The sequence below is a fragment of the Eurypyga helias genome, unplaced genomic scaffold (assembly GCF_000690775.1).
Source record: "Eurypyga helias isolate BGI_N326 unplaced genomic scaffold, ASM69077v1 scaffold10460, whole genome shotgun sequence".
Classification (NCBI taxonomy): domain Eukaryota; kingdom Metazoa; phylum Chordata; class Aves; order Eurypygiformes; family Eurypygidae; genus Eurypyga; species Eurypyga helias.
In genome coordinates this window covers 1-26,611 of record NW_010226276.1, presented here as the reverse complement: position 1 = coordinate 26,611, position 26,611 = coordinate 1, and the positions used below count along the sequence as shown (strand labels likewise).

The 26,611-nt window shown below is 39.9% G+C and overlaps 1 protein-coding gene across 1 annotated transcript; it reads right to left on the bottom strand.

Moving 5' to 3' along the window:
• Positions 1-12,270: 12,270 nt before the first annotated feature.
• On the bottom strand, positions 12,271-26,562 carry SGPP1 (sphingosine-1-phosphate phosphatase 1; the record flags this gene model as incomplete). Its single annotated transcript, XM_010152363.1, has 3 exons — positions 12,271-12,822; positions 14,759-14,848; positions 26,179-26,562. Coding segments are annotated over 3 exons (1,026 nt in total), but the record flags the coding sequence as incomplete, so codon positions are not given.
• Positions 26,563-26,611: the final 49 nt, after the last annotated feature.

Genomic DNA, 26,611 nt, shown 5'->3' with positions numbered 1-26,611 from the left:
GAAAACAGGAAATCAGGCTGTGCACTCTGGGTCCCTCCTCAGCCTCCCCAAGGCTTCCTCGTAACTGTCCCTAGAAGGCTGAGTGATGTTCCAGGCAGAGTTCAAGTAGGGAAAATAGACTGCAGACCAGTATTTCTGTTTTCCTGGTTCCCCTTTCTTTCTGAACACACATGCTAGGGGTGTACGGGTCGAGACTTGGGAGATTTTATTGGCAATCTTGTTAGTGGCAAGAATTCCCTATTCCTCCCTGAAGCAGAACGATCAAACTGGATGCCACAGCAGGAGCCTTCCGTCAGTGTGGTTGCGGAGGGCAGTCAGAGCACACTGTTCAAACAGCATTCTTGTATTTGCAGAGACTGAGCAGGAGAGCCTAGCTTGAGCCTTAACCCTTCTTCCTGGCTTTTCCCAAGAACCTCAGTATTAAGGCAACACATTCTTGTGTAAGGTTCCCAAATACAGCATAAATACGCATTACAGCAGCTCAAAATTGCTACCTGTTGACTTTTGGGAGGGCAATTTCTTAAGAGCATGGATTTATTAGTCAGATTCCATATGATATACACTTGTTTTGTTGCAATACCATCTTTACCTTTACTCCAAGGTTGGGTCTTCTTACTTCAAGTGAAATCACTTCACCCTGAGATCAATTACAGAAGACTAGACCCCCAAAAGTCCAGGTTCAGGAGAGAGAGAAGCATTAGGTCATCAGACCAGCTACGTATTTCAGAACTGCTGTATCACAGATACAGTGTTTGCATAACTTCTAAAGTGTCTTGTATGTAAATTTTGAAATAGCCATTTATTTGCACGGACAAGAAAGAAATCTCAGCAACCAGATGTTAAAAAAGCCCGGGAATTCCTGTAAGGGGCCAGAGCCAAACCTGATCATAAGAATTTGTCTTCCTTTAAATTTTATCTTAGTGAGGGTAGTCAGCCTGAAGTCTAGACACAATCCCAATGCTGTCACAAGGCCAATGCACCAGGAAAGAACAGAACTGCTGCTGCAAGGCAGGCACAATGCAGTGCTAATTAGCATTGGTATGAAATCAGTCTGAATGCTAAACTGGTTGACTTTGTGCTTTTACCGCTGTCCTAGAGATGTTGGCTACTTTTACTCCTTCAAACCTTGCTGAAAAATAACAGAGCATTATGTCCTGTAAGCATCAGCCCAGAGAAAATATACTTTTAAAGCAGCAAGTGTCAATTTGAGTAACAGCCTTATTTAATTTATAGTTCCAGCATCTGCAACTAATAGTCCACAGCAATAACTGCTAAGCGATTAGTAGCCACTCCAGCATGAATAATGCTGTAAGCAGTAAATCACCAGAAATGAACACGTACAAAAGTACCCACTGTGTGCAGTGGAAGCAGAGGTAACAGCCTCTCTAAATTTCCAGTTTAAAAATCTTTGCAGGTTAGTAGAAATCTGGGTCATCATGTTCTGAAATACAGCAACTCTGCACGAGGCGAACATGATTACATCCCTGCGCTTAACAGCAGGAGATCAGCAATTGCAAAGTACCTCTTCATAACCGGCCGGTTTTTGGCAATCTTCCCAAGGCAGCTGTGGATGCGATTAACCCCCAGGACTGAATGCTCGACAGTAGGAATTATCCAACTATGGCTACTGGCATACCAGGAGAGATGATCAAACATCTGAGGGATTAAATAATTCAGGGGATTTTTGTCTTTAAGTGATACGGAAGCAGATCTGCTTATGCTTGCTAAACTATCATGTCAAATTAGCCTTACATATTTAAGGGGAACAGAACTTTTAGAAAACAAACTTGGGTTTTGTTTGTTTTTAAGCTTAGGAGAAGATTAACTGCTGAATCCATCTCCAAACTCAAACCTGAGGCTAGCTGGAATCAAACTGCATTAAAGTGAGTACAGGCGATGGACTGTTCTCTAGCTACCATGGCAGATGGCCACAACTCTAAGGCAGAACAGCTGCCCACTCTCCAACTTCAGGAAACTCTAACTAATTCTTTTTTTTAATATTAAGTATACCCAGACACAGCTGCACACCAGCTTTTTTTTAAAAAAACCAATTAGAAATTACTAAAAGACTATAAAAATGGAATTTTGTAGAACAAAATTTTGTGAACAAGGCTTGCCTTGTTCACAGCTCTCAATTTCTTTCTCAGCCTACTCCTTCCTGACACCTCTGGTCATCCCTTATGTTCTCCCCTTACTCAATCCCACAACCTGTTTCTCCCCATATGCCAGCGTCTTAACTCCACTATGCACAGCTTCCTCCTCCCCTTTTCTACAAGGCTCTAGTGACACACTTCCTTGCCATTTCTCATCATCTACAGTCTTACTCTGCAAAGTTCAGACCAGCCATGGTGTTTAACGCAGAATGGAGATACCTGACTGTGCAGAGGATGACCACGTGAAGAAAACCTGTTTGGCACGTGAACGCTCTCCACTGCATATTCAAGGACCCTTGTGCTGCGGCCTATCGCCAAGCGTGAAGTATGGCTGTAAATTTTGGCAGGATGCTGGTCTTTGGAGCTGCTTGGAGGGAAAAAGCTGAAGAGCAGATGAGAAATAGGTGCCCATCAAAGCGGGGCAAAGTGTGTTGGAGCACATGGCACAGCTGCACATAGGAAAGGACCAAACAGCAGGGTGGCAAGAGTGGCCAATTGTACAGAATCAGGAGGTCATTGCTTTCCCACCCAGGAAAGGCTGATCAGAATCTACGTGTAGATAATTTTACCTACTGCAGACTTGCTGGTTTCTGTCATTAATGCACAGGGTTTTCCAGAGTAGAAACAGCTTTAGTTCTGTTGAACCAATGAGTTTAAGAGAATATCCACAGAAGTAAGATTCTCTTGAGTTTGCTATTGTCTAAAACTTCACTGAATTCATTATAAAGCATCTGTTTAAACAACAGCCCTTCACTTTGTATGGGGTTGCTACAGGGGTGGCTTCTGTGAAACACGGCTAGAAGCCTCCCTGTGTCTGACAGAGCTGATGCCAGCTGGCTCCAAGAGAGACCCGCTGCTCGCCAAGCCTGAGCTCATCACGGTCGCAATGCGTCTGTGATAACATATTTAAGAATGAGGGGCAAAAAAATCCAAACCAAACCAAAAAAATCCAATCCAAAAAAAAGAAACCAAAAGAGGACAGATCTTCACAGACAGAGCAAGATGTGAGAGCAACAACTCTGCAGACCCCAAGGTCAGTGGAGAAGGGGGGCAGAGGTGCTCCAGTGAAGGAGCAGAGACTCCCCGGCAGCCTGTGGTGCAGCCCATGGTGAGGCTGGCTGTGCCCTGCAGCCATGGAGGATCATGGGGGGGCACAGACCCACCTGCAGCCCAGGGAGGACCCCACGCCAGAGCAGGGAGATGCACCAAAGGGTCTGTGACCCCATGGGCAGCCCACGCTGGAGCAGGCTCCTGGCAGGAGCTGTGGCCCCATGGAGAGAGGAGCCCAGGCTGGAGCAGGTTTGCTGGCAGGACTTGTGACCCCAGGGGGACCCAGGCTGGAGCAGCTGCTCCTGAAGGACAGCACCCCATAGGAGGGACCCACACTAGAGCAGTGCATGAAGAAGTGCAGCCCGTGGGAAGCACTCCTGCTGGAGAGGTTGGTGGAGGACTGTCTCCCGAGGGAGGGACACCAGGTGGACGCAGAGTGTGAGAAGTCGGGCCTCTTGGCAGCGGAGCCAGCATGTGACGAACTGACCACAACCCCATTCTCAATTCCTCTGCACTGCTCGGGGGTGGGGGGGAAGGAGGTAGAGAAAAGCAGGAGTGAATCTTAGCCTGAGAAGAAGGGAGGGGCAGGGGGAAGGTGTTTTAAGATTTGGTTTTACTTCTTTTTACTCTGATCTGATTGACAGTAAATTAATTTTCCCCAAAGCTGAGTATTTTGCCTGTGACAGTAATTGCTGGACAATCTGTCGTTGTCCTTATCTCAACCCACAAGCCTTTCATCGCATTTTCTCTCCCTTGCCCAGCTGAGGAGGAGAGGGACAGAGCAGCTTTGGTGGGCGCTGGCCCTCAGCCAGGGTCAAAACCCCCCCCCCACTGATTTTTACGGCAGCATAAAGCAAGTTTGCTGCTTTCCTCCTACGATTACAAAAACAAGTTTGGCTCCCCTGCAGATCGCCGCAATGTACATGCACACACAGCCTCAAGTGAAGGAAGGGACAATTCCTGAGGCACTGCGGGTTTAAGCTTTATGGACAGGAACTCGTTTGTAACGAGAAGACACTTTCTGCAAAGTAATTAGCAAGCAAAATGTCAAACCTGACAAACTGTGCAGATCATGGCTAAACTAGTGTCTAAGACTATTAAAGATGATTTGTACCTGTAAAGGTTTCTGCAGGCCTGTGTCTGGTCCGCTCTTGTGATCTAAGTGTCCCATGGAAAGAGCAACAAACCGTATAGGAGTGCGGAGGGCTGAGGTGTCTCTGGTCTGCAGAGATTTAGTTATCGATTCAGTAACATTTGGCCCGGATGGGCTGATCAGAACAGTTCCAATTACGCCTTTTCTGGTTTATGGTTTAAACTAGAAATGCCATGAGTCTATCAATTAAGCCCCATCAGCTATTTAAGCAGAGAAGAAATGCTTAGTCCAGATCCCTTCAAAATTATCTTATTTAGGATGAAGAATTAGACAGACCAAGCACTTATGAGTCATTCTATGAGGCAAGAGACCAGAGCTTTGCTTCAGTAACAAGTTAAGTCCTTATAATAAACCTTTGTTTCCCCAAAGACCAACCATGAGTGGAATGACGAATTGAAATCTAGCCATCTGAGAGGTGTGATGTAGTTACATTGCTGAGGTTTCCATCAAGCGCTTGGTTTTGAGTTTTCCCTTTCTGAGGTTCTTTGAGTGTTTGGGTCTTTTCTGGCTTTTGTTTTGTTTTGTCCCAGCCTCTTCAAAATTAACTTGAAACTTTAGAACAAAAGTAACAACCAAGAGATCATACATTTCTGTGGTCCTTGGAATTAACGCCCCAATTACATTTTTGACAGCTCTAACAGAGGACAAAAAAGGCCCTGGAAGGACCCAAAAAACCCCAAAATCACAGCAATCTCTGCAGAAAAGTCTTGAGTTTTACCTGATGTAAAATGTAGAATCTTGTGCACCCGCTCCACATAAATCCTTCCAGTTGGTAAAATAAGGAGGAACCCTGTAGCGCCCAATAAATGGAACTGAAATTCTCAGACAGCTTCCTTTCAAGAGGCAGCTCCCACCTCTTGTAGTGTGTCCTGCAGTAAGATACATCACTGCACTGCTCACCCTTCCTTAATGGGCATTGTACAGCTGCAGGAAGAGAGGAATCAAGAGTTATGCTGAAGAATATTTTTTTTCTGCCCTTCTCCAAGTTAAGGCTACTTCAAATTAATACAAATATACAAATGAACTTTCTCATGCTTAGATATTTCACAGCAGTTGAAGCACCTTAGGACAATGGTAAAACAAAATTCACAGCATAAGAAATTAATAGTATTCTGCAATTAATCAGGTTTACTAAGACAGCAATGCTCATGCAAAGATGCTATCTACATGCATTCCATGAAAATCTGGAAATATTCCATCGTCTAGGGAAAACCACACATACTCACAGTTGGCCAGTTTTCAAAGCAGATTTGGGAGATGAAAGCAAGTTTCTCATCAGTCAGAATAAAAGCATGCTTCCATATTCATTTATCAGCATGCAGCAAGTGACAAAAGCTATAGAAGGATACAACTTAAACCTCTGTATAAAAAGATCATTCGTTTCATATACTAAATAATAAAATCTGGACTGTTTAGTTTAAGGCAGTGGAAAACCCTCAATTCTCATTTCCTCATTCTTTTTTCCTGAATTTTGGCATCTAAAGCCTGCACCTTAAAAGACAATATTGTTCTAGCAGTTACTGCTGTGTGGTAATGCGAATCTAAGTTTTCCAGTACTTTACACTTGTGGTAGGTGTCCAACCATGTGTCCCTTGGCACTGGGAGGAATAAAGGCAACACGACACGTTCAAATCCAACAGTAGTTTATTACCCACTCATTGCAGATGAAGTTAGACACTTCAGTTACCAGTCAATATGAGTTCAAATATTAGTTGACAACTGCAGAAAGTGTACAATGAGTACAAAATCATTAACGATAATATAACTAAAAGTTCAGAATATATTATTTTTTAAAACATCAGTTGTACACTGTTTTACAGCAACCATTATAGGATCCTCAACTAACTCAGGGCCTGTATTTGAAAGGTTAGGTTTGGGTTTTTTTTTCTTTGCTTTATTTTTAAATAAAATTCTCCAAGAGGTTGAGAAACTGGGGGTTACAACTGCATATTACCCAAAATACTACTAACATACAGCCTTACCTTATACAGACAAAGCTGGTTTGTATTTTGTGAACGCTTGCTTTTATCAGGGAATGCAATAGCAAGAAAATCTATACATAACAAATTAAACTCCAATATGCAATATATTAACATTATATATGTATCTATATCGTAGTACAGATTTCATATAAATCAAGTATACGCCAAATTTTGGCATCGTTTTTTAAGTGCATTAAGTTTAATACAAGATCCCCCTCAAGACTTTGCTCTTACTATTCAGGTTAGTAGCTCCTGAACTGATCGTTTTCAGTTACGACACTTCAGACAGCTAGAATTGCCTTAAGATCTAATTTCCATTTCAGGAATATCACCCTTGTCTGTCATTACACTTTCTAACAAAAATAAAAGTTGTGGGGAAAACTTAGTGACTAATTTAGTCAAAGTTTAGTGACTAATAAAATGCACCAACCTGACTTTTTATTTACATTTACTGGTCAATACCTGTAAGGTAATTCTCCTATGTACCCTCTATTCTTCTCTGATCCTCCAGGAACCGTAGCTGATTATACACAGAAAGCACATACTGCTTTGCTTCATTGTTAAATGGACTCTTACCAACATGCAAATTATTTCTAGTGCATAACAGAGGGCAACGAAATTTTCCTGACACATAGTTAAATTTGTTTCCACTCCAGCATGTGATACTCGCTTTTTAGAGGACACCTAAAGAGCTAAACGCTCTCTGCCATGCAGTATCACATTTTGGTTCCAAATTCAGCTTTGTCTGCCTTTGTTTCAAGATAATTATAGGAAAAACAACATTAGCAATGCAACTAACCTATCAAATTGACAAATATGGTATTTACAGAAAATTTTAAAATAGGCTTATGTATTTTATGCTGAAACAAAAAAAGGCCACTTAAGTTCTCCACTAGAATGAAGTTCTGGCATGAAGTCATTCAATCAGACTTCCTTCCACAAAAAAGTCAGTCTCCTCTAAGACATTTGTAGAATACAAATGGTGGTGAACTGTGTAATTTACAAACATTCTACATTAGACCAAAACCACACCCAAGAATCAATTACATTAACTTGAGGCACAATACCCCAAGAATCAATTCTCCTGTCATCATTTTATCAGCTGACATGATTCTGGGATCTTGTCATTGTGCACAATTATGGTACAGAGGAGAAAGCATCAATTAAATGCTGCAAATGGACAGCCAGTTCCAGCTACTAAGAAACAGCTTCCAAGTTAAGTCCTTCAAAACTCTTGTAAAAACTGGGCTACGTACGATTTTAAGAAGCCTCTCGGACCTCAGAAGCAAGGCTGTTATGTTTACACCACAGAAGGCAAGTCCCTTCACCCACACTGCTGCCCACACATTATGTAAGAGCACGGGCACAACCTTCAGGGGTCATTCTCAATGTAGCATGAAGGTACAAGGTGCAGAACTACCAGTAAAGTTAACAGGAGTTAGACAGCAATACCCCTTCATACCACTGAATTATTAACTATCCTACGTATTATGTGTGAAAAATCTCAATTTCGTATTGAGAACGCAAATACTGAAATAGAAACCACTTTTAGCACAACAGATGTATTTACTTACAGCATGCAAGCTTTGTTTTTATGTGTTTCAGCAGCCAACAGCCACTAACAGCCCTTAAGTATTTACAAGTTCAAAATTACAATCTTCACATAAGTAACAATTGCTTACAAAACATTCAGGACACTCCCTGGGAAATAAGTAAGGAATGGAGTAAAAAAAAAACCCACTGAAAGCAGTAATAAAAAGTAGTAGTGAAGAAAAAAATAAAAGCTTTTAAAATCCAGACAATTTAACACTGTTCTGGTATTAAAAAAAAACAAACCAACCCACAAAAAAGCCACATATCACATTTGATTTCCAAGTAAATAAAACAAAACACAACTCCCTTTGTTTTGCCAGTTTACCTTAAAATAGCTCCTCCACCACACCTCCACCACCCCCCAGTTTGTGCAATGTGATCAGAGGCTGAAGAGCTTTGTAGGTGATCAGGGGAGAGAGAAATCAACCCCAGTTCACAGCACAGGAAGCAAGAGTAATAGCTTTGCTACAAACAGGATGTTTTTTCAGATTAATAGGTTTTAAAACTTACTGAAGATATAAGTGTTAGTCCTGTCTGAGGGCCAGGTTGGAAAAAATCCTGCCTCTATGTTTCAGGCAGTCTAAGACTAATTCTAGCCTCGTCAGCCTCTTGGAAAACTGTGTTTTGCACCAAATTACATTCTACTGACATGGGAAATGGGCATTTAGTTCGCATTTGTTATAACATTAGTTTAACTTTGTAGCTTTAAAGCCATGCCGAGGCACAGGTTAACCACCAATGTTAGTTTGGTTCTGCTGTTGTATTGCTTTAATGACTTGTTCTGTAGCCATAACTCTCTGTCCTAGCCGTCCTGTAACACGCCCCGTGATCTTACACAAACCACTCGCCTTGTACGAACCACTGATCCAGTAAAAAAACAGTTTTGCCTCACCACATGCGTAGGGAACAAGGACTTGGCAACAAGAACGGCCGGGGGTGAAAAGTGCACCGGGACGAAGACCTGCAGCCTTCATCCCAACGACCACCTAACGTGACCACTGGAGCAAACTACGCAGGTGCAAAGAGGAGGAGTCCGGGGCGTGACATATGCTAATGATTTCTTAGAACTAATAATAATAAACCCACCCTATTCTCGGAAATATAATGAATATGTAACCAAGAGTCATGTATATGGAACACTTCTGATAATATAAAGAATCTGCTTAAGCATTAAGGTGTGGAAGTTAGGTGGAGCGATCCCCCTTGCACCCGGCGCTGTACCAAACATACCTGCTTTGTAACTCTCCGTGAGTTGTAGGGTTTGTTTCTGCACGTCACTACGTGACTGTTAGTTCCAGATTTTATTTCATACAATAATCAAATACAACTAATTTGACTCACAGCCTTTCCTAATAAACATATATCTCTATCTGCTTCCACACAGTGTAAGTATTTCTCCCTCTAGGACTACACAACCGGGAATGGAGGAATTCATTAGCAGTGACAAAATTGAGTGGTTTTGCACCACTTTGCGAAAGGTTTCAAGCGTACTGCCCTTCTGAAAAGCCATTTAACTACCTTTTAAAGCTATGTTAAATTTACTTATAAATTATTTGGTACCAACTGCTGCTCATACAAGAAACATTTCTTATGTTCAACTCTAGGAATAGCTTCAGGCAAAAGAAGTGCTCCAGTTTTACCCGTTCTGTTATGCCCATTTTGAAGGAATCTTAGCTTATATTAAAAAAAGATGTACTAAAATACAAATATTTAATATGGATTTTTAAATTTTTGCATTTCTGTGATTCTTTATTGTATAACAGTATTCATATTGTCTGATAATCTGTGCTAAACTGCCTTCTCCAGCCTAGCCCCATATAAAACATGAAAATAGAACAGTAAAATCTCTTCATGTAAACTTCAGTAAGGTAGTTGCAGTCTTGGAGATGGGGTTATAAAGGTGCTGTATCTAAACATTCTGATATACATTTCCTGTGTACTAGACAATGTGGTACATGGAACATGACATTTTGAAGTTACCCAATGTAATGTATAAAAATATAAAATATATACTTATGAGTAACAGTAGAATAAGCTACAGTGCAATTTTCCTTAGCCTGTTGAAAACCCTACCTTTTCCACCCTTTCTAGGTCTTCCACAGTAGATTTTCTTTAAGTTACTTCTAGTAACTTCAAGTTTTGCATTGTACATTTTTGAAGTTACTAGAAGTCAAATACGTACCTTACAACATTAGTTCTGCTCGCCTGTCCCTTCTGTGCTAGAATTTAAACATTCATCACTACAAACAGTAAAGCTAGGATATTTAAGGAGAAAATGCCCTAAATTTCAGAGAAAGTTAGCCTATTATTTTCATCAGTCCTCAGACTAATGGAACTACACCATTTGCTCAGGGCTTTACGTCTAAGGCATTTTGCGTACATTCCTCACAGCTATTTGTTGGATACTATTTGTGTGCAAAACCAAATCGGGGGAAATTCCTCCCTCAAATCCCAGGAAACCAATTTACCTTTTACTGCACATTCAGCAATAAATTGCAAAAGAGGAAGGAGATAGAAGAGTCAAATCCGGAAACGCGCTGAAACAAGCTAACCGTTTTCGACAAGGTTTCTTTTCAACTACAGAAGCTGGTCAACACACTAACCGTTCTCTTCAATACCCTCACAGCGGTGCCTTCTGAATGCACTCAAGAAATGCATCAGAAAAGTCAGCTTTTCACATCACCTAATGCCAGCATACCGTAACTCTGCTTTGAGGAAGGAGATAAAGTTAATTGTGTTCATTTACATATTAACAGTTCGGAGATATGAGCTCCAATATAAAAAATTTCCAGTTCCAAAAACTGTTTACAAAAAATGTAAGCTTTGTACTCGATCTAATTGCTATACTTCCCAACCAAATTATGTTTTTCCTGAAAAAATGTACAATACAAAAGTAATTCATGTCTGTCAGTGAGACAGCGCTTGCTGCAATATTACAGTTCCTGGCATCGAAGGAACAGATTAGGCAACACAGTAATATAAACAAAATGAAGCACAGAAGAGGCACATGAAATTGCAGTTGAAGGGTCATATTCTACTCATCACTGGAAAACGAATCATGAAAAGCTGAAAAGTGCATAACAATTCAGTAAAATTTAGATACACACAAACCGTTTATACATTGACCATACTGTCTTGACTGCTCACAGTCTGCCTATCAGAATGATTAAAAACTAATTTTATCGTTATATCATCTTACAGCTATCTAAACTGGGTAAAGTGATTATCACCTTCAAATATAGTCTGTTAATGCATAAAAATACTTTTTTTCTAGACTAAGGATTATATTTTCTAAGCAAATATCTAAAACCAATGGCCCTTCTAAATTAGTTTGGATTAAGTGAGGCCCATTTCTTTGCAGAATGGGCGTTTTTATTGTTTATATATTTAGATAATTAATTCTGAGTATGTGTCCACTGTATAAACAATCTCCAGAAAAATATATCTTCTTCTAGTAACTTACAATACACATTAAAAATACTTACAAAAGGGATTATTGCCCATTTACATCATCTTGAGCAATTCTTGGGTCATTTCATTTATGCAATTTTGATCAGGATAACTGAATATTCCGGTTCCCTTGAACCATGCCAGCAATGTAGACAATCTAACGTTTTAAAATATCTGCCTAATTATGTAGATTTAAAATAAAATTAGTTTTTTTTTACATCACAGTTTATATGGCATTTCTTACTTCAGCAACAGAAAGGCACAATTAAACCGTACAGTACCTGAATTATACATACTCTAGTGATATCCATCAATATCAATCCAGCCATTTTACTCTGTAGAGGGGGCTAAAGAAAGACTTCTGTTCTTTTTAGAGAAATTCAACCTCATTACAAGTTTGGTCCATTAAGAAATGCCTATTAGCTGAAACATGTTGAAGCAGGGCTTCAGGAAAGAATAGAGGAAAGCAAATTTAGCAGCCTATGGTCCAACAACTTGAATAAATTACAATGAAATGGCAAAAAGATCATGAATGGAGCTTTCTGATTAGCTGTCAGACTCACCTGTTAAAATACCGATGCATACAGGTACAGTATGACAGACATTCCAGATACACTCATGGCATCTCACACACACACAGACTTTGTTAAGCAGTAAGTCTAGACATAGCATTTATGGAGTTCAGCACTTCTCGAGGACTGATACTTGCCTCTGGCCCCATACCTACCCAAAGACGTGCAAAATTCTTTAAATGCTTTGCCTGCTTCGTTTTGCTGTTAAAGTGAAGACCCTGCTAAAGCCAAGCTCACTGGCCTTCCCTTAGTAAACTAGTGCACCTCTTCACAAAGCAACCAGCTCTGTTCTTCCTATCTAAAGTGATAAAACTGCATCAAGAAAGACCAATAAAGTGGAAGAGGCAAGGAACAAGAAACATGAGGGAGAACCCAACCATTCCATACGTAATATAGCGATACGGAAGCTCAACTTCCATGCGTTGTCTTGCTTTCCGTACGTCATCATGTGGTATGCGAAATATTTTACATGCCAGTGAAATGGTGGCTTTTTTCATCACTATTTTTGTTAACAACAGAACTATTACTCCAATCAACAACCGCAACATGGCTTTTCCAAACACAGTCACAGTGAGAGAGGAAAGCGATAAAGGTAAGGTATCGGGAGGAGGATCTAGCTTTAGACCCATTAAGTAGTTAACGTGAGAGCCACAGGCCACTCCAGCACCACAGCCCAGTATCTGCGCTGTGTCTCCTCGCGATGTGCTCCAGGTGTCCAGCGTAAAAGAGAAGATGCCCAGGGCTAAATGGAGACTGATGATAATTAAGGGTGCGTATTTGTAAGTTAAGTTGAAGTTATCAATCAGGTCCACAACTGGATGTAAGACAACCAGGATAAGAATAGCATACAGAAATCCAGCAATAACATCCTGTTGAAGAGAGAAAAAGATACAGTTTCAGTGCAATAACTATTTCAGAAAAGACTTTAACTTAAATTAGCAACAAGACAAGCCTAGGTGCTCTGTTGCTAAAAGCAACTTGTGGATTGTCATCTCTCCTCATTTACCTTACAAGTTTGCATCTTTTTTGTTAAAGATAAGGTAAGAAATTGTGTCTGATTGGCTATTAATAGGACATCTTCATTGTGATTCGACGATGATCATTATGAAGCTATGATCAAACGAAATTGTAGATCTACTTATTTGCTGACTATAACGGTCCTTGTCCAGTCAGCATCAAGATAACCCAGTGAAATAAGTTGTGACAACTTTGTTTGCTGGAGCACATCAACACTGGATCCAAGCGCCTGGGTTCCGATGCACAGGCACGCTGGCAGCAACAGCTGTTAAGGCAGTCGAGGACCACTGCCACTAGGCATTGGAGCAGCTCAGACTTTCCACTCCAGCTTCAGAATTAACCGTACTGCAAGAACAGAGAACTTGCCAACTGCTAAAGGAGAGGAGGAAGTAACTTCTATGGTTTCATACTTGAATTTCAGTTTTATTATTGTTTTAAGAAGGTACTTTCTTCATTAAAAGGCTGCTCTAATTATTTTTATATTTATCATTATATTTCAGTTACTGTCAAATATTCACTCACTTGCACAGAGTTATCTTTATCTGCAATTTTAGTCACCTTTAGTTGTTAAGAAGGAATTTGTTGAAAGCTTTTTGAAATCCAAGCACTAGAAACCAGATCACTTTCCTTCATGTGCTTATCAACTTTTCCATATGAGCCAGGAAGTAGGACTTGTGGCAGCAGTATCTGTGTTGCTCCCTCTTCAATTAATCATTTTTATTAACTTCCACTAAGTGAATGCTTGATAAAGGCTCTAAATACAACTGATTCATATGAAAGTCAGACTTGCTTATTTCAGAAGCAACCTTGAGAACCTTCTGCCATATTTGCCGCCCCACCCTAGGTATATTACAGGCAACACATGGTTAATTACATGCACTCAAACACGAGAGTTCTGATATCAAACCCTTGGATAACCTAGTCTACACGATGCACCGCTACCTGTCGCATGTTTTTGTTCTAAAGACATCACCCATCAGCTGACGCTATCAGCTGAACTAGCAGTTCATCCCATCATCCTCCACACAAGTGGTCCTGACTTGGGAAGCCTCCTGATCATTAATGCAAATGTGTTTTTCAGTTTTTCTGAGCTGCCTTTTACACATACTCCTGTTACAGTGTTCATCTACCAGGCTTACTGTTTTCTCTTAGCTTTTCTTTTTCTAGCCAGTGATCCTAAAAACCACTTTAGCCATCCTAATAAGCGGTCTTGAGTTCCGATTACCATTTTGTAGTGCTCTTGTTTTCCCATTTTTACACTGCACACTTTTGAGTTTGATTTCATTTCAGCCTTTTGAATAACTAAGTCTGGTTTTCAAGGATGACCACTTTGTTATATGGTTCTTCAGAAATTCTGGTAAGTGAAACCCTGGCATTCAGCACACCATTCTGAAATGCATGCACTCTGAGTAGCTGGCGTGGAACCTGAGTGGACATTCACAGCCGTTCTCTCATCCTGCAAAATTATTTCTACTCTGTGGAGTAGAACTTCAGCCCACCCTTTAGTGCAGTCATCAATTTCTGTACCAAAATTGCTACTAAACATCAGTTAAGTTTCAAGTGTAGATTGGTTTATGAAAGAAAAGTATAAATTTATAGAAGTTCGACATCTACCTTTCGCTATTGTACCAACTGCTCTGCTGAAGAAACATAAATATTCTGTTCCTAAGTGGTAAGACATTCTAAAGAAAGCCATCTATATACAATTACTGTAAAACTTCAGTGGGATGGAAGCTTATGAAATTAGAAAGACATTAAAATAGAAGTTTAGTAAGATTATTTTCTTACCAAAATTGAATGCATTCCCATATAAATTCGACTACAGCAAACCAAAGAACACCAGCAGAATGCCAGGATCAGTCCAAACATAAGGGGATACTGGTAGGGAAAAAAAAAATTGAGATTATATTAGAATTTGGAAAAAAAAAATCACTAAAAAATCCATAATTAATTCCAATTAATCCAACTTATGCTTAGCCTTTTCCTTGTCCCATCCTACCCAAGGCTATTAGACCACCTTGAGTAAGGCCACTTCTCATAAGGTCAAAACATTAAGTCAAACTTTTTCAGCTTTTTCCTTGTCCTCTCCCTTTGCATTCTGGATATATTCATTTTGGGACATTGGTCATAACTTTTTAGACAAAGCAGAAGGACATTAACAGATCTTTGTAGCAGTCTTGCCACATTATGATGTCCTAATTTGGCAATAAGGGCAGAGACAAGCCTTGTGTTGTGAACCACAGGACAGTTCTACACTGGATGAAGCAGCTATATAATATACTAGTATTTTTAACAATTATCAGGACAGAATCTAGCAGCTTCACCCTTCTCCTGACAAGGAATAACTTGTAACAATTTACAAATAAACTCCTTACACACTGTTTCAGTTTCTGCAGTCCTTAATCTCTGAGCATCATATGAAACTCCTAAAATAGTCATCTTTTTTGTCCTCTACAAACCCACACAAATTTCCTCTTACAATCCACATTCATTAAACACAAAATATCAAACAATTATTTTCATCTTCTGATAAAATATTTATGTATTAACAAGGACTGTTTACCAGGAATAAGTGACTTTGTTTTAATAAGCATATATCAGCCTGTGTATCAACTTAGTTTTTCAACTTCCTTAGGTTTTGGATAAAAGTATGTTAATTCACATCTTACAGCACAGTGAAACACCTCCCCCATTGCCATATTGCAAAATGCTGTATGAGACAGGATACATCTTCCTTTTTTCAGTATTAAAAATAATCATTAGTTCTATAAAAGAAGCACTCACAAGACAAACCGGCATGTTTCCAAAATTGCTTCACTTCCTACATGAAAGCAATTGCAAGCCTTTTCAATCTAAACAGGCAGTCTAGATATACTCGAATCTCAGAATAAAAACTGAGAATTACAGGCAGTTTTCTTGCCTTTTTTCCCTTGCTACTTTCACGGGTAAGCGGAAGGGTAGACTATCCAACCAATTGGAGGCAGTATCTTTGATCTTACTGGAGAAAGTTTTATGTCCTCTGTGAAGGCCACTGAACAGATTGACAAGCTTCTAAATCAGTCTTTCAACAAAAGGTTTGAGAGATAATCATCAGTCATCTGCATTATTCCAACATGCTTTGAATTCTCAGCTCCACAACCACATTAGCACGGCAAACTAAAAAAAAGCTCTCTAAAATTGGGAAGCTTACATTTCACGCAAGAAATAGAGTTCACATTAAAATCAGCTCTAAATGACCAGCTCACAGTTGTGTTATATCTAGTTTCAGCTCTAATTCCTGTACCAACATTCTTTGTTTCTATATATTCATCTACAAATTGTACCTAAACAAAATTATGTACTTAATGATTCATTTCTGACGGAACTGATGAAGGCACAAATTCGGTGTCCTGCCTTTCAAAATTATGCTAACAACACGCAATATGCCAGTAACTAGGTCACACTCAAGACATGATTCCACACTTATCAGATGCTGCTGCTGTTACAGCAGCCACAGAAGCCATCCTTGTACCCTGTGCTGCACCACCAGAGCAGAGCATTACAAGTGCATCCCCATCATGCCTCTATCATGTCGATTATCTCAGGGCAGAAGTAATGCTGCCTGCACCAGGAAGAGAAGCCACACAACCTCCCTGTGTGGTGCTGCTGCACACCTCCCCCAGAAGACTACCACAGCAGAAATGCTGGATATACAGGATAGGCATACCCTATATCCTCTGAAGCAAAGAGGAATTTCTAGCACCTCTGTACATGCTCCGCAAGATGAAAGCCTGGGAAAACAGGCTTCTTGTTTGTAAGAGACTAGCAAGGGAAGATTTACTTCCTTCAGAAGCAATACAAGCCTCCTGACCAGATAATTTAACAGCATCACAATTACTTGGTGGTAGAACGAGCCTGAATGTGTTCACACATGTCAAGTTTCAAACAGTTTTGCCCATCACTTGACACCATAAGCCCATTCTTGTTTCCTGGCACACATCTTTTGTGCTTTCAGACTCTCATCAGGGGTAAGGCTTTTCGTTAATAAATTACAGACTTTTCCCATGTTTTCTGAAATACCTGACAGAACAGAAGCTGGAGCTTTAGCAGGAAGACCAGTGAAGTGCCAGGCTCAGCAGGCTATAGCAGGCAATGATACTGTGGGGGAGAAGAGGATAGAGCAGCTAAATAGCAAGACCCTAAGAACAAGGAGTAGGAAGGAAAAGGTGTAAGTGTGGAGTCTTGCTTTAAAAATCCTGGGCAGGTGGTTGTAAACAGCAGAGAGAGTAGGATACATTTCTGGAAGTGAAGAGAAATGCTTGCTCTTAGTTAGGAACTAGGGAAGGAAGAAGCTATGTCAAACTCCAGCTCTGAAGATTTTGGAAGTAATATTTGGCTCTGTCATCTCTCATACTAATTCTGGTCTTAATAGTACTGAGAGCAGATACCTGTTAAAACACCCGCAAACACTGGCTAGCTTAGTTCCTCTGCAGCAAAGCATGTGTATACAAGAGCTCAAACACTTCCCTATTATGTCCCCAATAAAAAGTCAATTATACATTTAACCCTGATGCATTAAGTGAACAAGGAATTTGAAACTTAAACCCAGACAAATTATCCTTACTGAAATAGCTATAGCATGAACTGTCTACAAACATGTCTGCAGTTATTAGGCACATGCTGATTTATAGTACCTTTAACACATGATAATAATAATCACAGAAGTCCTAAACCCAGGTTTTTTCCACCCAAGAGACCGTACTCACTACAGTACACTGAGCTGTACTGTATCAAGTCCAGTATAAAGAAGGAGAAGTTTGAAACAATTATTCTAATTTCCACTAGAATAATAATCCACAATACAACAGCTAAGTCAGTTTTTGTGATTAGTTGCCAAGTAAGCATTCTCTATGCTCCCACCTTTATGTAACCAGCTCAGCTACACAGCTGTCAGTTTATCTGAAGTGGTAAGTTATTTTACTGACTGATAAGGAAGCTTCAAACATAAAGACACCTTTATGCCTAAAGTACAGGAATAAAGTTCGACCTGAAGAGGTTAAGCTTCATCTGCCCCGGTTTCTTCCAATCTTATATCCATACCTCCCTGCACTGCCCCCATAACCATTCTGATTTTCTTCTCACAGCCCCAGAACCCACCTGCAGAGCACCAGAGCACTGTATGCACTCTCTGGGGCTCCACAGTTCACTGAGCTCCTTAGACACTAGCAGAAATCAAGCAGAATAACACCCTCTCCGCCACACTTCAACACAAATAAAGCACAACACCCTCCTCCTCCTTGGGCTGTTTTCCAGCATACCGAGTTCAAGAATTCCTGGAACACTGAACTGGTAGCACCTCTTCAGATCTGCCTTGAGGTGATAAGGTAACCACATACTTTGTCCTCACATGTAGGGATAAGTGTACCAGGTGACTAAAGGAGAATATTAACACTCCCACACACCTTGTAGCTCAGCAAGAGAACTCCTCAGCAGCCTGGCAAGTCGTAACACCAACAGGGGACACGGCCTTGATTCTTATAGAAAAAGCTGATACCATGCATTTACATCCAGATTATTGTCTGAAGAGAATGCAATATCGAGGTACTAACAAGCATTTTCTAAATGTTGTTTCATCTAGAAAATGACTACCTGTGTGTATTTCGCATAACCTCCCACTGCCCAGGCATACAAAATCCTCCCAAATACCAAAACATTTTCTATTAGTATAGTGCCTGAAGAGTACCAACATTTGTTATCAGCCCTGCTTCACAATAAATAGTGGATTTCATAAAGCTTCTCTCCCAAACGCAAATCAATCTTCAAAGAAAAAAGCTTTTACTATGTTTTCTACTTAAAAATAGGCACATTTTATGAAAAATTAATGTGAAAACTTTATATTAATTTCACGCATTCATGGAAGAAAGCCATAAGCACACATTGTTGAGGTTTGCTTGGGTGTCTTGTTTTGGAAAATACTGTATTCACAAATCTAAAAAATAACAGTTAACACTGAGTTATAAACTTCAAGATCTTTTCTGTATAGGTGTACATAGACACACCAACAGATATTAAAGCAAAACTCAACTCCATCAGTTTTAGTCCTTTGGTTCCTCACATGCCAAATCAGATCGACAGAGGCACAAAGGACAAAAGGTCATATTTAAGACCATCCTATGTGCATCCTGAAAAACTAATTATGCCTCCATAGCTACCATGCCACCTCAACAAGTTTGAGTGTGGGGAGTATTTACTGAACTGCATACTGCTTTCTTTTTCTAAATTTAAAAAAAAAAAAATCTTGTGATTTGAAAATCTTAAGCTTATACAAAAATAAAGACATTCGTCTAGTACTCAATCTGAATTTCAAACCCCAAATGTTGACTCAAAACCCACATTACCCTGGCATTTTTCTCATTGAGAAAAGCACCCCACGTTCCATATCAGATCAAATTGCTGACATCGAGCTTAGACAAATACTTTTCCAAAGGCCAGAATAAAACTTTAATCTTATGCATACGCATGTAGTACAAATACGACATCAGAACGTAAGTGGAGGCAGATGGAACTGACAGCAAGGCAGAGACTAGAGACAAATGCAACATATAGATTAAAAAGATACTTTGGTTGACATTTTGGCTTTTTAATGTTTGAGTGGATATTTTTCTTTGAAGACATCATATCCATTAAGTGTCCCAGTCTTGATGTATACTCCTAAGGGACAGCTCACCAAGCATGTTATTTAAAAACAAGGATAAAACCCATATATTATTTCTTAAATTCACCTATTAAGTTTAAAAAAAAAAAAGCTAGGAATAAAGCTGATTGAGTATTCACCATCCCTCAGGCTTCAATTTTGTTCCTAAATCCAGAATCTTGTTTTAATCAATTTAACTGAATTAAATTGGTCATATTTGGTAAACAGCAGTGAAAACTATTCCCATTAAGTCTGAGACTTATGCCCTATGTTTTTTATGGGAAATTCCCATTTTCTTGTATCCTCCGAAATGGGCTTGCAAGCATCTGACTGAATAACACAGAAAACGTTTCCTTCAAGTGCCTATCATCCTCCCTCCCCTTAATCTGACTTTTTGCCAAGAGTCTTAATAACACATCCATTGTTTAAAAGTGCTCATAAGGAAACAATCTGTCCTAAAAGCTTTGACCTAGGTCAGAAAATTCTTTCGTCCGTAATGGAACATTCTTAAAACTCACTCTAGATGCTCATTTCTTTAGTTTTTAAAAGCACATTCTACACTGGAGAGATTTCCAGCATACAAACTAATTTTCTAATATTTTCAGTGTTTAACAGTATTACCCAATTATCATCTTTTTAATCATATGACAGGTCAGAAGTTCAGCTCGAGTTTGAGACAATCATTTTGGGACAGAGTTCACTGAAAGAATCCAAGCAGCACTTGCAGCATCATGTTTTTAATAAGATATGACTACTGCCAATAACTGGTCCAAATGAAAAGCTATAATCAATGTTTACAAGAACGACCCTGAGACCCTGGCTGGCCAGATGACTACAAAAAGCACAGCATGTAAGTGATTTTGTGGAGTGAGCAGAATAAAAGGGAAAAGAGCATGGTTAAAAAGGAAAGGCCACTTAGGAGTCACTTTAGGAAAAATAAACAGACAAAAACTGGTCTTTTCAAAAGAGGCCAAGTGGTAAATAACACTGGTTAAGCTACATGAAACAATTTTCTTCTTTCTTCCACTGATCAACCTTAACATCAAAAAGCAGAAAAGTTTGAGAGGGCTACGTATCATTACAAGAACCTCCACCCTAAAGTCCAAGACAAAGATTTCAATGACAGCCCTGCAGGGAGGTAAAAGGTTTACTCTTCTGCTACACATCATCTGAAAAGAAATTAGTGTTACAATAGGAATTAGAGCTTGTTACTCCTTTTCCTTGGGGTCATTATAGAAAAAAATAAATCCCTCCCTGAACACACCCAACAAGAATCACCAACAGCTGACTCTGCTTATGCCCCCGACACCTAAAAAGTAGTTTTTCTGCAAACTGAAGTCCTCAGGTTTAATCAATACTCTATGTGGAAGTATGAGTGGTTTACATACTTGAGCAATTCTTTTTTTCCTATATGCATGTCCTCTGAATACTTCCTCCATCAAAAACTCTGCATCTAACCTTACAGCACTTGTTTTCACATGTTCTCCCCCCCACAATCCTTTACATGAAATAAGACCTGCTTATGCAAAACTAAATATATTTAATGCCAATCAACCCAGTTTAATAGGACAGGCTGCTGCATACCTCTGACAGAGATTCCCCAATGAAGTTTGTAAGAATTGGCTATGTTCTTTTCAAACTTTTAAGAGCACCTGAACCAAACAGGCCACACAACTTTTACCAGCTTCCTTTACAAATAAACTAGAGGCATTAATATGGCCCACAAAAGACTACCTTACAACTCAAATACACAAGACAAGGTCAGTGCTCACCCTCCTAAGTCTATTCTCTTACTCAAGAGCTCTTCATTGTGTGGACAACGCAGGGTTTTCAGATCACCCCCTTCAGCGACGCTTCTCATGTCAGTAGAATTTTTAGTTTAAGAAACACATATAAGACAACTAATTAAACAAGCACGCATCTCTGCCCCAAGTTTCTTCACAATATTTTAGTATGTCAGCCAAAATCCACTGGGTTTCTCTGAGAGATGAGGTGATTCTCTTTCTGAAAGGAGTCTGTACTTGCTCTTACACACAGACTTCAATATGTAAGAGATTGCCTCCTACATGTAGCTTCCAGTTCTATCATTACAGCAGTCTTACTGATAATGCAAGCTTTTCAACAAGGACACTTAAAACCAGGATTTGCCCACTCTCTGTACAATTCTCACTACAGCAGTACTGTGATTGGACTATTCATCCAACCCAAATAACCAATTTTTCCCCAACCCCAGTGGGGATCTGTGAGAAGTTCGCCTTTTGAAATGAAAGAGGAAGCAGACAATTCTAGAAGTAGTATTTAGTAGAGTCAATCAATATCATAGAACGATGCAGATCTCTCTGAAATCCCAATACAGACTCTGCCAAACCCATCTCATTTGATTAGATTCATCAGCTTTGGTTGATAAAAGTAATGGTGCGCATGAAAGATTCCTGGAAGGGTGTTTGATGCGGCACAGTGTGACATTCTTACACAATTGGTACTACAGAGACTCAGGGGAGCACTAAGTAAATGAAAACTGAAAAATACTGTTAGGTACGTCAGTCAAAGAAACCATTACAGAACAGATGCAGTCTACTGCAGGTTTAGCAGTAGTGCATATTAAGGTCACTTATCAGTGGTGTGGAAAGACAGTCACTGACGACAGGATTTGCATATAAAACATTGGCAGACAAGTACATAGGAAGGACAGTGCTGTCATATGTAGCGATTTAAACTGCTACAGAAAAGAAGCCCATTCAAACCACATTGGTTAATGTAGTTAGAGGCTACTCACCAGTCCTGCTGAATATCAACTTAATGAGGTTCGTTCAACGGCCTACAGTGAGAGTCAGCAGTTCCTGACTCAGCTCATTAATGCAGAGCTCAGGAAGGAGCGTAACTTCCTAATCCAGACAGCTACTGCTACAGCCAGGTTGCATCCAGGGGGAACTCTGGGAGAAAAGCCTATTTTCTCTCTGATTTGTTTTCTTTCCCCTCCCCAGAATAAAACAGCAAGGTTATAACACATTCAGGTACCATCTTAACTCAAGCAACATCTCTAATCAAATGTGTGTTGATATCTATTTGAAATCTGCAGTTCAAAGTAATTAAACATAAAAAAAAAAGGGACTTTAACAGTAGTTTCAGTCTTAGGCTTTTGGAGATTTTGCAGAGAATTACCAGTTCACACCACCTCTTCCGCCCCTTTCAGGATAGTATATAAGGCAGCCTGGCTCAAGCTGTCAATATTTCAAAGCAAGCAGGTTTTCCCCAAGGTGATACAGGCATACTTTTCCCTACGTCATAGCAAGATGTATAACCTTTTTAAGTGCTTGTCGTCATCTTTAAAAGTATCAGAACTTCAAAGACTAAAGAAAAATACCAAGATCTATAACACTACTTAATTCACATCAAGCTTTGGCATGAGCTTTATATTTCAAGGTGACTGAAGTGTCTTTGAAACAAGCAGTCTTCCCTGGTGAGTTCTAACAAAAACAAATAGATTAAGATTATCCAAGTGGAATAGAAAGTTTCAGGCAAGCTCCCATAACGCAAGGAGAAATTGAAAAATTATATTCCACGACGGTCAGAACAGTTAGCTATTATGAAAATTATCTTAACATAATTTGTTTGTCTGAAAGTAGGTTATTGAATATTGAATAATTGACTATTCCCTACGTCCAAAGTCTTTAATTGGGAAAATTCACCCCAACCATCCATAAAATACATCATCTCTGAAAATAATTTACTTGAATATTTTTGTTTATAAGCAAATATTTTAGTTTTACTATGTATAGTCAAAAATCCTTTTGAATACTACATGAAAGGAAAATAATTTTAATAGTATTATTGACATTAAAAACTAGGAAAAAACAGCTTCATTCAACAGGTTAAAAGAAAACCTACTGGAAATCAAAAATTTTAAATGGACAATTTGGGCCACACCTACAAAAATAAGTGCAGATTTGCTCTGTTCTCTATGTTGTTCAAGGGAAAGACTCACAGATTGTCTTTGACAGACAAGAACTGTTACACAATAGTAGGAAGTCATAGACAAATTGAAGCAAACTCCAAATAAACTATACAGGAAAGTGATTCTCTTCTCACTGGAGGAACCTCTTAGAGCAAGACTGGCTCTCTTTGGTTTATTATAAGCCTTGAAGTGACAGACTAAATGTGTTACTTGTACTCCAGAATAAAGTCCCTGCAGAAAGTTATAGCTGTATCTCCTTAAGTTCATGTGCTCCACTATGATTTTTCTGAACAAACAGATGCAGACTCATGATCAGGGTCTGTGTAATGCTTGCTTATACCGAATATACAGAAAGCCTGTACCCCAACATTTGCCAAGAAGTTTAAATCTAGCTATCTGTAAATACATATAATAAAAATCAGAGTTATTACAAGCTTCCTTGTCATTAATAGCTTTCCAAGAAGTTCTCAGGTCGGTCTTTTTTTAACACCCTCTATTTGCAGAACAGCATGACAGAAAGTTGCCATACAGACTCCTCTCCCTTTCAACACTGGTAAAATACGGAGAACAGACCGACCATTAGATGAAGGCTAAAAACTCTCTTCAGAGGTGAATCAAAAGGTATTTAACATGCCACAGGTCAACCTTTGATTTATATTTGGAAATAATTCATAAGTCAGAAGGGTTGCTTGGGTTGGTTTTTTTTTTAAAATTAACATTTTGAAATAGTGGAAGTTGATTTCTGAGAGGTCTGATATTCAAACCCATTTCATAGGAAAAATGAATTAAGATTACGACTCAAACATCCCTCCACTTGTTACGCATAGTTTTAAATGAATAACAGCAAGGCTGAGTGTTTATGATTTCTTAGTATGCATTCATCATAAATCTGTTTAGTCAATTAGAACTGTACTTAGACTGCAGTTGCGAGGTTGGCAAACCAAAGACCAAACTTGGTTCACTGGCAAAAACACCATTTCACAAACCATCAGCTTGCTGGTTCTATAAAAGTAATTGAGCCAGGTTCTCCTTTGTACACATGACATCAGACTCTGTATAAAGCTCATGGACTGATACCACTAAATGAGATATCCCACGAGCAAAGGAATAGAAATCCATTTCATTCTTCCAACTGACATCAGCCTTACACATCTAACAAGCGATAATCAAATATTCAGATTGTAGTCAATAATTTTAAAAAACCCACAAACGTTAAGATTAACCATCTCAGTGACAGAACTCAAAATACCTGTTTCAAAGACCCAGTAAACATGGCATTATCTGATGCCTGCACAATTCCAGCAGAGTGATACTTCACATTTTCCTAGCAAAGAATAGGAAACCCCAATACCTTTCACTGTATCACAGTCACACTGTATCACTTTGCAGAAGTAAATATATAAACTCTGGTTAAAGAGAGGCAAAATACAATCTCTAGCCGTCAACGACCTCTTTCCTTTCAGGTACCCATTCTACATGCTAAGATAGAGCCAGAACGTGTCACACTGACAGCAGACAACGTGATTGTTAACAACAGGGATGGTGAGTCCAGTTCCTGCATAAAGCTTAAAAAGGGAGTTCCCTCTACCAAGATGACATAAATCTGACCTAAAATAGGCAGGTATTACAATAAGAATTTGTAAACATTACAACTTAAGAGTAGACTTACTGCATAACTTCTTAAACACTACACACACAGCCCTCAAAACCCTACGCTGAACATTTGTTGCCTGGGAAAGCCTTCTCCCTCGTTTACTAATGAAACGGGTGCGGTGATTTAGAGAGCTGAATGCGTGTTGCGCTTCCTTTGGAGTTCTTACTGACACCCATACCGCTAACAGCAAGTGCATAAACACATGGCACAACCCGCGTAAACCAGATTATCAACCGTGTTACTTTATTGCCCCAAATCGCAACAGGAAGGTCTTCAGATTTTGCTGAATCAAAGCGCTGAAAAGATTAACAGCTCCTGCTAATCATTAGCACATTAATAGTTGGCTAGACCATCTGAAAGCGTATGTACTCTGCAAACCAGAAATAATAATTTTCAGTTTTTGGGCAATGACGCTAAAAGACAGTATTAAAGAAAAGGCAAAGCTACAAAGTGACTTAAAGCAAAGAAGGACCAGCAAAAAACCCTTTAGTTCCTGGCTCTCCACCAAATTCTCAGTCAGTAAAACCAAACGCTTGTAAAATATCAGATGGGTCTCCAAGCTTTGTGCAAAGCACTCACCCTACAAGAGGTAAGTTGCAAAATACAAAAATCACAAAACCAAAATACAGATTGTTAAAGCAGATGTTTAATGCGTACTGAGCTGGCCATCCACGAAGTCAGCAGAACTTCCATTCAGAAAACAGAACTATTAAAACAGCTTTTGTTATACGAGCACTCGCTTGGAGCATAAAAAAATTAAAACCCAAAAAAGGGGGGGGGAGGGAGGGTAGGAGAACTAAGGAATAAAGCACGAATTTCACATTTTACCCGAATTCAGCCCCTCTCTCCCCAGCAAAAGAAATCAAGCCTGGTACAGCCTTACACCCCGGGGCTGGAAAAGCCAGGGAGGAGGAGGTGAGCGTTACCTGCCAGCGGCCGTAGCTGAGGAGCAGGAGTGCCAGGGGGATGGCGGTGCCCGACATGGCGTGGGTGGAGGGCATGCTGTACTCGGAGTTGTAGAAAACTTCCAGCTTCACCACGGGCGGGGAGGCAGGCCGCGGCCAGCGGATGACATCCTTGGTGCACTGCCCCAGGTACATCACCGACACCCAGATGATGATAAGCCTCCGGCCCAGCCAGGCGTCCAAGTTCCAGATGCAAAAGGGGAAGAAGATGATGTAGAAGAGCTCGTTGCCCAGCTCCGTGCCCAGGCTAAAGAGATAGTAAAGGAAGCGGCTGCGGGTGGTGAACTCCTGGCTGCCGTCCTCCTCCGTGAGGGAGTTGCGACGCGGCCTCCTCCTCCACCGCTGCTGGGGGCCCGCCCCGCCGGGCACGGTCCCGTTCCCGGCGGGATGCCCC